Source organism: Theropithecus gelada, chromosome 7b (assembly GCF_003255815.1).
Source record: "Theropithecus gelada isolate Dixy chromosome 7b, Tgel_1.0, whole genome shotgun sequence".
Classification (NCBI taxonomy): domain Eukaryota; kingdom Metazoa; phylum Chordata; class Mammalia; order Primates; family Cercopithecidae; genus Theropithecus; species Theropithecus gelada.
In genome coordinates, this window is record NC_037675.1 from 104,555,302 (window position 1) to 104,569,830 (window position 14,529).

At 50.4% G+C, this 14,529-nt stretch overlaps 1 protein-coding gene across 1 annotated transcript in view; it reads right to left on the bottom strand.

Moving 5' to 3' along the window:
- Window positions 1-14,529, bottom strand: part of CDC42BPB (CDC42 binding protein kinase beta) — a 123,194-nt gene that overhangs the window by 68,624 nt on the left and 40,041 nt on the right. Inside the window, exons 2-3 of the mRNA XM_025391149.1 lie at window positions 6,759-6,850; window positions 2,437-2,520 (exon numbers count right to left, since the gene is read on the bottom strand). Coding sequence (XP_025246934.1) covers window positions 2,437-2,520; window positions 6,759-6,850 — 176 coding nt within the window. The remainder of the gene's footprint in view (window positions 1-2,436; window positions 2,521-6,758; window positions 6,851-14,529) is intronic.

Here is a 14,529-nt window from a genome sequence, read left to right on the forward strand (position 1 = left end):
GCCTCTAGGAGACACTCCCTGAAGCTCTGCCTGGCAGCTGCCCAGAGCACTTAGGAAAAACCCATTCTTAAACTAGGGACTGCCCGCAGGGTGACCTGCTGACAGGAAACTTATGTATTATCCAGCAGCTTTGTCTAAGGAGCAGAGAGAGAAACTTTTTTTTTTTTTTTTTCTTTTGAGACGGAGTCTCGCTCTGTCGCCCGGGCTGGAGTGCAGTGGCCGGATCTCAGCTCACTGCAAGCTCCGCCTCCCGGGTTTACGCCATTCTCCGGCCTCAGCCTCCCGAGTAGCTGGGACTACAGGTGCCCACCACCTCGCCCGGCTAGGTTTTTTTTTGTGTGTTTTTTAGTAGAGACGGGGTTTCACCGTGTTAGCCAGGATGGTCTCGATCTCCTGACCTCGTGATCTGCCCGTCTCGGCCTCCCAAAGTGCTGGGATTACAGGCTTGAGCCACCGCGCCTGGCCAAGAGAAACTTTTAATATTTTTTAAACAAGATGAAATAAAGACCTAGCCTGGTGGAAAAATTATAAACTTACACTGCTTAGCAACTCTTCTACCTACCAACCTCTTGTTTAATTCATGCTTTTAATCATTTGTAAATCAGTATTATAAAATCTAATGTTTAAAGTAAGTCTATGAAATAAAAATAAAAAGATAAATTATTTGCAACTAGCACCATATTTATATCTCTTACACACACATATAGCCCATTATACATACTCCAGGATAATCATCACGACTAGCAAACATTCTTGGACTTTTCTGAGCATGCCAGTTAAACTGGATCTGCGTAACCAGATTCAAATTAAATCAGCAATATTTACTCTTTTAAAATGTACTCATCTAACATGACATTTGGGTAAATACCAAACACCTTATACCTCTCCACACTTTCATGTAACAGTAGCTACTTTTTCCCCCTAAAAGTCTGCTCCAACAACATTCCCATGTTTGCCACTGTTTGGGGTGGGGAAAGGGCTGCTGGGGCCGAGGGCAGGCCCAGCGGAAGCACATGGTGAGACGACTGAGTGAGGATGGAGGCAAAGAGAGCAAAGGCTTCTCCCAAAGAAGGAAGGGAGACCGTGTGCATCCCAGAAGCTGAGAGATGCAGGGAGCCGAAGCAATCACAGGCCACTGATATTTTGAGACCAAAGTGACTGCAAAATGGTGCTAACTCTTGTCAACCAACATGCGTTCAGTGAGCAACAAATGGGTACGAGACCTTGTGCTGGGTGCCACAGCAGGGAAAGGGGAAATGGGTCCGGAGCGGAGGAGGGAAAAGTCAGAATGACAGTCACAAGGAACCGGTAACGCCCACCAAGTTAACAAAACCCAGGGCCCTGGAGAGATCTGGCCCAAATCAATGGTTGCACTGCTGTCGGCCCAAGGTGCCAACCATCACGGGCAGCACAGGCACAAATTCCAGGACCAAAGAGGAAAGGGTCACCTCAAATTACTAGGAGGGTGACAGTGATAAGAGGAGAGGGTCTAGAAACCCAAGAAGGAATTCCCAAAATGAGGTGGCGGCCACGTTGAGAGGCGTCCAACTCCAGAAGCAAGCGCTGACCACAGGGCTGAACAGCCTACAGCCGCCGCAGCGCTGCCAGGCACAGGCCTCGCTCAGGGTGGGTCAGAGACACACGGGGCCACAGCAAACCATTGTGATGAATGGCAGCCTGCAAGGAGGGACTGCCTTCTGGCAGAGAGAGGCAGGAGTCACGGGAGAGGAGCATGATGGACAGAGCAGATCTGAAGCAGGAAGCAGCAGGTCAACTGGCCAGGAAGGGCCTGGGCTCTGAGCGCAGGGGAGGGAAGATAGAGGGCAGGTGAGGACAGAAACTCAAGATGGCCAGAGACGAAAAGCGTGGGCTCCCCAGCAGGCCTGGCCTGCCTCAGGCAGGCAGGAGGGAAACCAGGGGCTGAGCACGTGGCTATAGAGATGGGGTCAGGGGCATGGAACAGCCACCAAGAAGACTGACACTGAACTAAGAAACAGGAGCTGATCAAAGCCTGCTGAGTAGTGGTCCACTTTCATCTATAACCGTGAGGCTCCTCTAGGTGGGAATCTAAAGACCCATTCTGTATGTGAGCAGGGTCCAAATGTGTTCATTCCTCTTGTGTATGGAGCAGAATTGCAATCAATGCTAAAACTCTCCTGAAGCTTTTTATTTGCCTTTACAGTAAACAGAACCCTGCCAACGTTCTCGAGGGTGCACTCTCAGGAACGGCGTCCAGCAAGCGAGTGATCGCCGAGGCGGGGAGCAACAGGCGCCAGGAGGAGGCTGAGACCTCCCCCACAGAGAGTGCTCGCTCTGTCCCAGGGGAAGGGAGGCCCGGGGCTGTGGGGTGACTGCAGCTTTTCCCCAGCTGGCTTCACAGTCACTTTCTGCTCACCCCAAACCCCATTCGTATGGCTCTTCAAGCTCCATACTTACCTCTGCTCTTTTCAGCATCTCCCACTTGTTGAGGATTTTCATTGCATAAATTCGTTCAGTATTCTTCATTTTGACAACAGCAACCTGCAATGCAAATGTGAGTTGAACAAAGATGTGGTTCCCAGAACAAAAGGCTAGCATGCTGGAACTACACTGTGACAGCCTAGGAGCCTGCGAAACCAGCAGTGACTGAAAGCCAAGTTTTCCACGTAAATGAAGATTTGCCCTTTTATGCATCAAAACTTGACCCCACCGCAACCTGAAGGGTCCTGCCTCTACATTCGAAAGCTTCACTGTGAGTGGCGGGCACGTGGTGGCTCACTGCCCTCTACTTTGGGTTACGTCTGCAGATTTCCACTTACAACAAAGGCAGAAAAAAAGTTCTAATGTTTGACAGCAGAGTAGGATAACTGTCGTTAACGACAAATGTACTGTGCATTTTAAAATAGCCAAGTGATGCTGGGCACAGTGGTTCGTGCCTGTAATCCCAGCACTTTGGGAGGCTGAGGCAGGAGGATCACTTGAGGCCAGGAGTTTGAGACCAGCCTGTCCAACATGGTGAAATCCCATCTCTACTAAAAATACAAAAAAATAGGCCGGGTGTGGTGGCGTGCTTCTATAATCCCAGCCACTCAGGAGGCTGAGGCAGGAGAATTGCTTGAACCTGGGAGGCAGAGGTTACAGTGAGCTGAGATCATGGCACTGCACTCCAGCCTGGGCAGTGAGACTCCGTCTCAAAAAAAAAAAAAAAAAAAAAAAAATTCAGCTGGGCATTGTGGCTCACACCTGTAATCCCAGCACTTTGGGAGGCCGAGGCGGGCAGACCACCTGAGGTCAGGAGTTTGAGACCAGCCTGGTCAACATGGTGAAACCCCATCTCTACTAAAAATACGAAAACTACCCCGGCATGGTAGCGTACACCTGTAGTCCCATCTACTCGGGAGGCTGAGGCAGGAGAATAACTTGAACTTGGGAGACAGAGGTTGCAGTGAGCTGAGATTGCGCCACTGCACTCCAGTCTCGGTGACAAAGTGAGACTGTGTTTCGAAAAAAATTTTAAAAACTTAAAAAAAAATTTTAACCCTCCCCCTAAAAAACCCACCTTTTAAAAACTCAAGATTACCTCCTAAGCTTGTCTGTTTTCAACAGCCCCTACTCCCTGCTCCACCACCTCCCTTCCCGCCCCACCTTCTATCTGCAGCTGCCACTGCCCCACCACTGATGGTGCCTTCTACCTGTGCCCCCCACCCCTACCCTGTCTCTTCTGTATGTGGCTCCCCCCACCTGCCTAGCATGTGCCAGTTCCGGCACCAAGAACCTTTTCTTCACAGAGGCAGGGACTAGCCACGTGGGCTCTGGAGTTTAACTCTTGCAAATTCACTTCTCTGTGGCTCAGGTTCCACCACTACAAGAGGTTAAGGGCAGGACTGGCTTCCTGAGACAGCTGAGGACCCACAAGTCCTGACATTTAATGTGCCCAGCACAGAGTGGGGCACAGTCAGCACTCAGCGTGTGGCCACCAGCCACATTCTTTAAAGCACAACTCAAGTGCCACCTCCTACAGGAAGTCCTCTTGGACTTTTCAGTGTCTACCAAATCTTGAATGAGCTCCTCCATCACTACCAACACCCGTCAAGATGTCTGCACCACTGTCTGGCACATTCCACCCTACATAAGTCACTCACGCACAGGCCCAAGTCTCCACCTCAGCACTTCCTGTAAGCTACTCACTGGCAGTGACAGTGGCTTCCATACCTTCTGGCTGCCAATGGCAAGCAGCCAGCATGTCCCCGTGCCTGCGGCAGCCAAGGCCTGAAGAGTTCTTAAATGGCATCATCATCTACCTCCCTGTTTCTAACATCACATACCACACAGTCACATCGTAGAGTCACCGTGAGAGCTGCCATTCACCGGGCACGTTCTGCGTGCCAGAGATGGTGCTGAGCCGCGCATCTGCACCCCCGCTTCACCCTCACGCGACCCCAGCTGCGGGGGATTTCTAAAATCCATCTCGCACAGATACGGACCCTGAAGCTCCAAGGGAACGAGACCAAGGAGCGAATCCAAGAAGCAAAGGCCACGTGGGAAGGACAGGCTCCCTTCAATCAGGAGGAGCTCAAAAAACGATCAATGTTATCTTCTTTGCAACTCACACAAAACTGAGTTTCGCATTAAGTTCTTTGGCAAAAAAAGAGTACTAAAAATAACTGTAAACCATTCTGTTAAAACCATTTTCTCTCTCATTCCTTCATTTCCCTTGGTCATGTCTCTGCCCTGGTGTGCCTCTCCCTCCCTCCTAACTGCACTCTGGAAAGTCTGGCCATGGCTGACAGGCTCTGTGTGGCCTGGGCCCTGCTCACCTCCAAGCCCGCACGCCTGGCGCAGCTCAATGCTTGGTAGCAGGCAGACAGGGAATCACTTAATGCAATCCGTTTTTATTTTTAAAAGGCTTTCTCAACCAGGTACAGCGGCTCATGCCTATAATCCCAGCACTCTGGAAGGCAGAGGCAGGAGAATCACTTGAGCCCAGGAGTTCGAGACTATTCTGGGTGACACAGCGAGATCCCTGTCTCTACTAAAAAGAAAAAAGGAAAACACCTAGCTGGGTGTGGTGGTGCACACCTGTGGCCCCAGCTACTTGGGAGGCTGGGGTGAGAGAGCTGCTTGAGCCCAGGAGTTCAAGACCAGTCTGGGTGACATAGTGACACCTCTTTTCTACAAATAATAAAAAAAATTAGCCAGGCGTGGTAGCACATGCCTGTAGTCACAACTGCTCAGGAGGCTGAGGAAGGAGGATCACCTGAGTCTGGGTGGCAGAGGCTGCAGTGAGCTGTGATCAGGCCAGCACACTCCAGCCTGGGTGACAGAGCAAGACCCTGTCTCAAACAAAACAAACAAACAATCTGTCCCACCCTGGCCAGTGGTAAATTGACTTTGGCTGGTGAGGCCTGGACCCAGGGTCTGTACGAGATAAACTGGGAGCTCCAGTCACCCTGGGATGAGCCTTGGAGGGACTGCTCTCCTCCCCTATCCCTCTGGCGAGACTCATTCACAGGGATGGTGCTGCAAGAGGGGGGCTATTTCTCTAAAGTACTGATTTGCCTTCTTTCACGTCTGCACGTTGGAAAATGCATGCCCTGCGACAGCAAAGGCCATCTCGCTTCGTAGTTGTGTCCAGTAGGTTTGCTGTGGGCAGAGCACACCTGCTGCTGGGATGTGACACAGGGCGTTTTCTTGTTTGATTTTTCCTCAATGAACCAACTGGCACAGTTCCCCAGCCGACGAGAGCTTAGCTCAAACCTCGGCACAGGTGCTAAGGCACTGCACAGTTTAAGAAGCAAAGCTCTTCTGGTGACTCCCTGTCAAACCACCTGCGGCGGTCCCGCAGCCGCTGAGGGAGCCTGACCTCTTCCTTGGTCTTGCCAGAACCGTCTTGCGAGGCCGAGGCAGGTCTGTGGAGACGGCCTGGAAGGTGAGGCCACACCGTGCCACAGGCCTCCCAGGGCAGGGCTCCTAGCCCCATACAAGGGACCTGGTGAGCCTCTCCAGCTGCACCCGCATGACTGGTCCTCTTGCCCTAGGCAAAGCCAACAGGACCCAGAGCCACACTGGGTGTGTCAATGGCAAGCAAGCATAGAGCATGCAAACAGCTGCTATTCAACTCTCTGTGTTTTTTAGAAAATGCCAAGAAGTCAAAATTCAATTAACAAATGGAGTTTCAGAAACTATGTCAGAAGGCCGGGCGCGGTGGCTCACTTGAGGCCAGGAGTTCGAGACCAGCCTAGCCAACACGGCAAAACCTCATCTCCACAATAAATGCAAAAATTAGCTAGGTGTGGTGTCAGCACCTGTAGTCCCAGCTACTCGGGAGGCTGAGGCATGAGGACAGCTTGAACCCAGAAGGCAGAGGTTGCCGTGAGCCGAGATGGCACCACTGCACTCCAGCCTGGGTGACAGTGCAAGACTCCATCTCAGAAACAAAAACAAAAACTACATCTGAAGAAACTATTTTTGGTCCCAACAATATCCCAGGTTAGTCAGAAGCTTTCGAGTTTCCTTTCTCTTCATTCTATCTTTCAGATTTTCTCCCCGGCTCCTCGGAAGGCTGAGGCGGGGAGATCACTTGAGCCCAGGAGTTCAAGGTCAGCCTGGGCAACATGGTGAGACCTCATCTCAGAAAAAGAGATAGGAAAAAACAAACTCTCCAAATGATACCAATTACCTCATCCCCAAACCAATGTACAGGTCCATAAAAAGGTGAAATGGAAGCTGCTGATGTCTTGGCAATTTAGGCAAAGTTAACAAAATGAAGTTCATCTTACCTCACCAAAAGCACCTCTTCCAATTACTTTAATTATTTCAAAGTCTTCTCGATGAAGCTGCATTTCTTTCACCAGCTGTGTAAATGGTTTAGCTACAAGTAAAACAGTAAAACGAACAATTTAGTCTAATCAGTTGATACCCATATAAAATTTTAATTGATTGGGGTATTGCACTAAGTTATACTTTCAAAAAAGTTTATGCTTAAAAATATTTCGTACCTGACAAGTTTTGGAAAGTGAGCATTTATACTAACGGACAGGGAGGTTGATCCTGAGCCACTGCAGTCATGCACTTGGTAACACTGTTTCAGCCACTGCAGTCATGCACTTGGTAACACTGTTTCAGCCGACAACAGACCACATACATAACAGTGATCCCGTGAGATTATACTACTGTACTTTTACCGAATCTTTTCTATGTTTAGATACACAAATATGGCCAGGCGCGGTGGCTCACGCCTGTAATCCCAGCACCTTAGGAGGCTGAGGCAGGCGGATCACCTGAGATCAAGAGTTCGAGACCAGCCAGACCAACATGGTGAAATCTCATCTCTACTAAAAATACAAAAATTAGCCGGATGTGGTGGCGGGCGCCTGTAATCTCAGCTACTCAGGAGGCTGACACAAGAGAATTGTTTCAACCAAGGAGCCGGAGGTTGCAATGAGCCAAGATTGTGCCACTGCACTCCAGTCTGGGCAACAAAGCGAGACTACATCTCAAAAAAATAAATAAAAATAGATACACAAAAACCATTGTGCCACAGCTGCCTACAGTGTTCGGAACTGTTGCACCTGCATAGATATGTAATCCAGGAGCAGCAGGTTGTGCCACGTGGCCTAGGTGCGGGGTAGGTTTTGCCATTTGAGTCTGTGACGTGCTGTTGTCATGTTCGCACAATGACAAAAGCCACCTAACAACACATTTCTCCGACGGTATCCCCATCATTATGCAACACGCAATAGTGTACTTCAGTATCCATCAGAGCAAACATCACCACTACAATAGTCTCCTGGTCAAAGCCAACAGGTGAACACCTACTGAGAGAGCAACTGATGGGTGCCCTTAGCCCACATGCAGGACACAAGTGCGTGAGGTGAGTGACAGCTGAGCTCCACCTGCCTGCACATAGGAGCCACAGGGCAGCTGGAGGAACACAAGACATTCTCCAAGCCAACACTGGTCCTAAAAGTGCCGGAGGTCTCCCTGGACATCCACGGCAGTCCCAGATAGGTCCTGTGGCGTCTGTAACAGTAACATCCACCAGTCAGGCACTTTACACGGCTCTTCCCGGCCTCCTCTCGCGGACTCTCTGAGAGTAGTTCTGTTATTATCCACACTTCACAGATGAGAAAACTCAGCCAGGTTTCTGCGGGCACTGGACCAGGTTGGACAGTGTCCCCAGCAAAACTCACGTCTGCTCAGAACCTGTGACTGTAACTCCATTTGGAAACAGGGTCCTTACAGACGTAACCGGTGAAGATAAGGGCACCTGCTGGAATAGGGTGGGCCCTAAGTCCAACAAGACTGTAGGGTCCAGCCCCACAGGGTCCATGGGTTCTTCTCCTCGTGTGCGGAGACGAGAGATTGTAGAAATAAAGATACAAGACAAAGAGATAAAAGGAAAGGCAGCTGGGCCCGGGGCACCACTACCACCAAGACACCGAGGCTGGCAGCGGCCCCGAATGCCAGGCTGTGCTGATATTTATTGGATACAAGACAAAAGGGCAGGGTAAGGAGTGTGAGCCCTCTCCAATGATAGGTAAGGTCATGTGGGTCACGTGTCCACTGGACAGGGGGCCCTTCCCTGCCTGGCAGCCGAGGCAGAGAGAAAGAGAGGAGAGAGAGACAGCTTACGCCATTATTTCTGCAGATCAGAGACTTTTAGTACTTTCACTAATTTGCTACTGTTATCTAAAAGGCAGAGCCGGGTGTACAGGATGGAACATGAAGGCGGACCAGGAGCGTGACCGCTGAAGCACAGCATCACAGGGAGACGGTTAGGCCTTGGATAACTGTGGGCGGGTCTGACTGATGTCAAGCCCTCCACAAGGTGGAGGAGTGGAGTCTTCTCTGAACTCCCCCGGGGAAGGGAGACTCCCTTTCCTGGTCTGCTAAGTAGCGGGTGTTTTTCCTTGGCACTGCCGCTGCCGCCAGACCACGGTCCGCTTGGCAACGGGCATCTTCCCAGATGCTGGGGTTACCGCTAGACCAAGGAGCCCTCTGGTGGCCCTGCCCGGGCATAACAGAGGGCTCACACTCCTGTCTCCTGGTCACTTCTCACCATGTCCCTTCAGCTCCTATCCCTGTATGGCCTGGTTTTCCTAGGTTATGAGTGTAGAGCGAGGAGTATTATAATATTGGAATAAAGAGTAATTACTACAAACTAATGATTAATGATATTCATATATAATCATATCTATGCCCTATATCTAGTAGAACTATTCTTACTTTATGTATTTTATTACACTGGAACAGCTCGTGCCCTCGGTCTCTTGCCTCGGCACCTGGGTGGCTTGCCGCCCACACAAGACTGGTGTCCTTCTAAAAGGAGAGAAATCAGACACAGAGACCGAGGGAAAAAGAGCCATGTGGGGATGGAGGCAGAGATGGGAGCGATGAGGCTGCACACAAGGAATGCCAAGCATCGCCAGCAGCCCCAGAAGCTGAGGGCACAGAGGGCTCCCCCGAGCCTGTGAGGGACGTGGCCCGGCTGACGCCCTGACTCTGGACTTCTGGCCTCCAGAGCTGTGAGAGAAACATCTGTTGTTTAAGCCCCCTACTTTGTGGCAACTGGTTACATCCCCCACAAGAAGCTCCTAGAGAGAGGTCAGGTCATCTCTTCCCAGGAACACAGAGTGCGAGGCAGGGCCAGGACTGGAGCCCACACCGTCTGACTCCAGACCCGCTCCTGCCCACCACACATCCTGCCAGTTTGGCATCTGTGCAGTCAACTATCTCTCTTGCACCTGTCTCTATTTTCACCTTCAAGCCCAAATCTACACGGTTTATATTAGGTTTTATTCTGTCTGGCTGCTTTTCAAATTCTCTATCACTATAGTTTTACTAAAGGTGCCTCTGGGTGAACTGAGCAAAGTACACAGGGCCCTCTCTGTCCTATTTCTTACCACTGCAGGAGTGGCTACAATTAGCTCCAAAATACGTGCGATCTGACACTTCCTGGGCTTCTGACTGAGTTCCGTATTATTAATCTCACTAATTCTGCGGGTTTTTTCTCCTTTAATAGTCGCTCAACACTACTGAGGTTTGCTCACCACAATCAGAAGAGCCACAGAAGGTTCCTGGGGCCTGTGGGACAGTGAGTTAGGAACGATGGCCCCCAGAACAGCAAATGCACATCAGCAGAGATCAGGGAACAGAACAAACGGGGCCTCAGTTATTAAAAAAGAAAGAAAGAAAGGCCAGGCTGAAGAAAACCCTTGAGCTGCACTCCAGTCTGGGCGACAGAGTGACACTCAAAAAAACCAACAAAATGAAAAACAGTGAAGACAAAGGCAGATGAGACGCAGGAAGCAGCTCGCACCAAGGCTGTGCCTGCAACGTCCTCTCTTTTCTTTCCACATTAATTATTCTCAAGTTACCTGGGCTTCCTTGTCAAGTTTCCCCTCTGCTCTTTTGATGAAACATATTTTGCTAATTATGTAGTTTAACAGTTGTGTACACATTTCCCTCAAGCGGGTGGACACGGATGATGGGGGCCAGGCTGGAAGAGGAAGGAACTTCGTGGCAAGCCTGGGGTGAAGGCTTGGAGAGGCAAACCACAAGAGCAAAGCAGCAGGGGACCTGCGTGCGGGCAGGAGCAAGTTCCCAAATCAGCGGGCAAAGGAGAAAACATTTAAAACATTAAAGCAGTTTAAATGTTTTCAAACTGCTCTGAGAACAGTAACAATTTTGTACTGGTGTATAAAAATAATTAGCCTGGGCGTGATGACATGTGGCTATAATCCCAGCTACTCAGGAGGCTGAGGCAGGAGAAACACTTGGACCCAGGAGGCAGAGGTTGCAGTGAGCCAAGATCTCGCCACTGCACTCCAGCCTGGGCAACAAGAGCAAAACCCCGTTTCAAAACCAGAAACAATAAACATAATTAAGACCGCTTTAGCTATGACTAGAAAGGAAAGCCGCATCGCAGGGGTGGAGCACCCTGCTAACCACACAGGTACTGAGAGCAGGGGACAGAACATTTAACACCAATAACCATCAACTAGGTCACTAAGATGTAAAGAGGGCACATGGAAATACCACGGAGATGGCAAATGCAGGAAGCACCTTCTGCCCTTAGGATCAGGAAATGAAAGAAGAGGCTGGACTTTTTAAAACTTAGAAACCTGGGCAAAGGGCCCTGTAAAGCTGAAACTCAGACCCCTGAGGATGGGGTGCTGCTCGCCGGCACTGGGTCTCTGAGCTCAAAGGCAGCCCCACAGGCTCGGCCCCCGGTGACTGGAAGGAGTGCAGCCAGCTGACGCTGGGCTCTCTGAGGTGACCGCGGCAAGGCTGTTCTGCTGGTGTGGGGAAAACTCCAAACTGGCACCAGAGGCCGACTGCCAGAAGGAACTTCGCTGCCAGGATGGTGTTGCTAGGGTGTCACTCTAGGAAGAAGCGGGCAGGAAGCCGCAAGTCGTCCTCCCACCTCCCAGCCTTGCAGTCGCCCTCCAGCACCCGCTTCAGGCAGAGTGCAACAGGGAGCAGGGGGCCAGAGCTCCTCAGGCTTGGCTGGGGTGTGGGGTAGAGTGAGGAGGACATCGTGGTGAGGAACCAGGTGAGGGGAGGGAACCAGGTGAGGGGAGGGAACCAGGTGAGGGGAGGGTGGTCCTCCTGTTACCTACAGGAGGACTGATCAGATAAACAACATTCAGGATGATGGGGCTGGGATCCTCACTGTCAGAAAGAGTACTTACAGATAAGGAAGAAAACGAGAATAAACTGTACAGCACTGGGATAGAATTGGAGATTATCAGTATGAACTCGCAGCTTCCATATAGACAGACAGATACAGGGATAAATGCAGACATATAAGGGTGTGAACATACAGAGTCCTAGCTCTGTCTACTGAGAGTGCCTGGGAGCAGCAGCAGTTCAGCTACAAGCACACCCAGTGCAGAATGTGGTCTCTAAAGCCCATTCTCCAACACAGGACAGGGCTCCTTGGGCAACTCCAGAGCTGGGTCAGGAAACTGCAAGGTGAGCCTGCAGCAGCCAGTGCTGAGAAGTGAGGGTATGCTCAAAATAAACACAAGCAGTCACAGATTATAATCTATTAAATAAAACAGGCCTGGGAGCAGTGGCTCATGCCTGGAATCCTAGCACTTTGGGAGGCTGAGGCAAGAGGACTGCTTGAGCCCAGGAGTTCAAGACCAGACTGGGTAACACGACAAGACTCCATCTCTACAAAAAATAAAATAATTAACCAGGGTGTAGTGGCATACACCTGTGGTTCCAGCTACTCTCAAGGCTGAGGCGAGAGGATCACTTGAGCCCAGGAGGTGGAGGCTGCAGTGAGCTGTGTTTGCACCACTGCACTCCAGGCTGGACAACAGTGAGACCTTGTCTCAAAACAAAAACAAAAAACACCAGGAAATCAAGAGTCCACACCGGTATTAATGTATAAAATTTAAAAATCTAATGAGAAATGGGATATTTATATAGTTTCAAAGTACATCCAAACAAAATACCTATCAATTACGAAGGAAAAATGGTGACTTTACAGTGAAGTCAGGCAGACACCACCTGAAATCAAGCAATCAGAGTGGCCAGCGTCAGTTACGTGACAAGGCGAAACCGCACATCCCACAGGACATGAGGGGGAAAACATAGCCTCACTTCTGTGATTCTCCTGCCAAAGATCCACAACACAAATCCAACCACCAGGAAACGCCAGAAAATGCCAGGAAACACCAGGCAAATGCCAGGCAACGCCAGGAAATGCCAGGCAAATGCCAAATGTCAGGCAACGCCAGGCAAACACCAGGCAATGCCAGGCAAACGCCAAACATCAGGCAATGCCAGGCAAACGCCAGGAAACGCCAGGAAACACCAGGCAAACCTAAACTGAAGAACAGTCTCAAAATTACCAGCCTGAAACCTTCAGCAGTGCCAAGGCCATGAAAGTCAAGGAAAGACACACAGCTGCTCACACAGAAAGGAACAAGGTCATGGTGTGTGTGGCTCTGCAGCGGACCCTTCTGCTACAGAGCAGAGTATGAGAAAATCTGCAATGCTTCCGTGGAATCGGGGAATCGGAAGGTTAGATACAGCAATGTTTCAGTGCTACATTGCTGATTTTGTTGGTTACACTGTGGTTATGTAGACTATCCCTGTCTGTAGGAAATACACGCTAAAGCAGTGGTCCCACCCTTTTTGGCACCAGGGACCACCTTCATGGAAGACAATTTTTCCACAGACCGGTGGAGGAGGTGAGGTGATGATTTTGGGATGAAACTGTCCCACCTCAGATCATCAGGCACTGGATTCTCATAAGGAGCATGCAACCTAGATCCCTTGAATGCACAGTTAGTTCACAATAGAGTTCGTGCTCCAATGAGAATCTAACGCTGAGCTGATCTGACCAGAGGTTGAGCGTGAGCTCAGGCGGGAATGCTCTCACCTCCTGCCCTGGAGCCCAGTTCCTAACAGGCCATGGAGCTGTCCGTGGCCTGGGGGTTGGGGATCCCTGTGGTAAAGTGTTCAATGGCAAACAGTTGGGGGAGGACAGTTCTTTCTTCTATTATTTGCAACTTTTCTGACGTTTCAAACTATTTCAAAAATGTTTTAAAAATACTTTTAGAAGTTCATTTCTTGCTATCTGGAAAACTCAGAGGGGCAGCCCACTGGATACAGCCACCACCACCCCATTAAGATAACAATGGTGGCCTAGAAACGAATAGGACAGTGGCCCTGGAATGGAGGAGGATTGCAAATCAATACGTGTTGGAATTAGAGTGGACTGTGGCACGGGATGAGGAAAGAAGATTCCAGGATGTGCGCTAGGTTTCTAGCCCTGGCAGCTTCACGAATGTGGTGCTACACACCAAAGCAGGAGAGGCCAGGAAAGCAGCAGGTTGCGGTGGGGAAAGGAGTAGGGCCTGGGGCAACGGAATCCAATTACATCATTACAGAGTCTGAGATGGTGAAGAGACCGTCTCAAAAAATTGATTTTTCTTGCAGGACTCTACTGCTGTTTTATATTTTCAAAAACCACCAGCTTCCATGGGGGCGGGGAGAGGTAAGGGGTGAGAAGCAGGAGAACCAGCAACAAAACCCAGCAGCTTCCATGGGGGCAGGGAGAGGTAAGGGATGAGAAGCGGGAGAACCAGCCTGTTGCCAGGCAACTAAAGACACAGCTTCCAGGGAGGATATGACCCATTCGGTTTTTTGGTTTGTTTTTGAGATAGGGTTTTGCTCTGTCGCCCAGGCTGGAGAGCAATGGAGTGATCACAGCTCACTGCAGCCTCCACCTCCCAGACTCAGGGGATCTTCCTGCCTTGGCCTCCCCAGTAGCTGGGACCACAGGCATGCTCCCATGCCAGTTAATTCTTTTTTTTTTTTTTTTTTTTTTGAGACGGAGTCTCGCTCTGTTGCCCGGGCTGGAGTGCAGTGGCCGGATCTCAGTTCACTGCAAGCTCCGCCTCCCGGGTTTACGCCATTCTCCTGCCTCAGCCTCCCAAGTAACTGGGACTACAGGCGCCCGCCACCTCGCCCGGCTAGTGTTTTGTATTTTTTAGTAGAGACGGGGTTTCACCGGGTTAGCCAGGA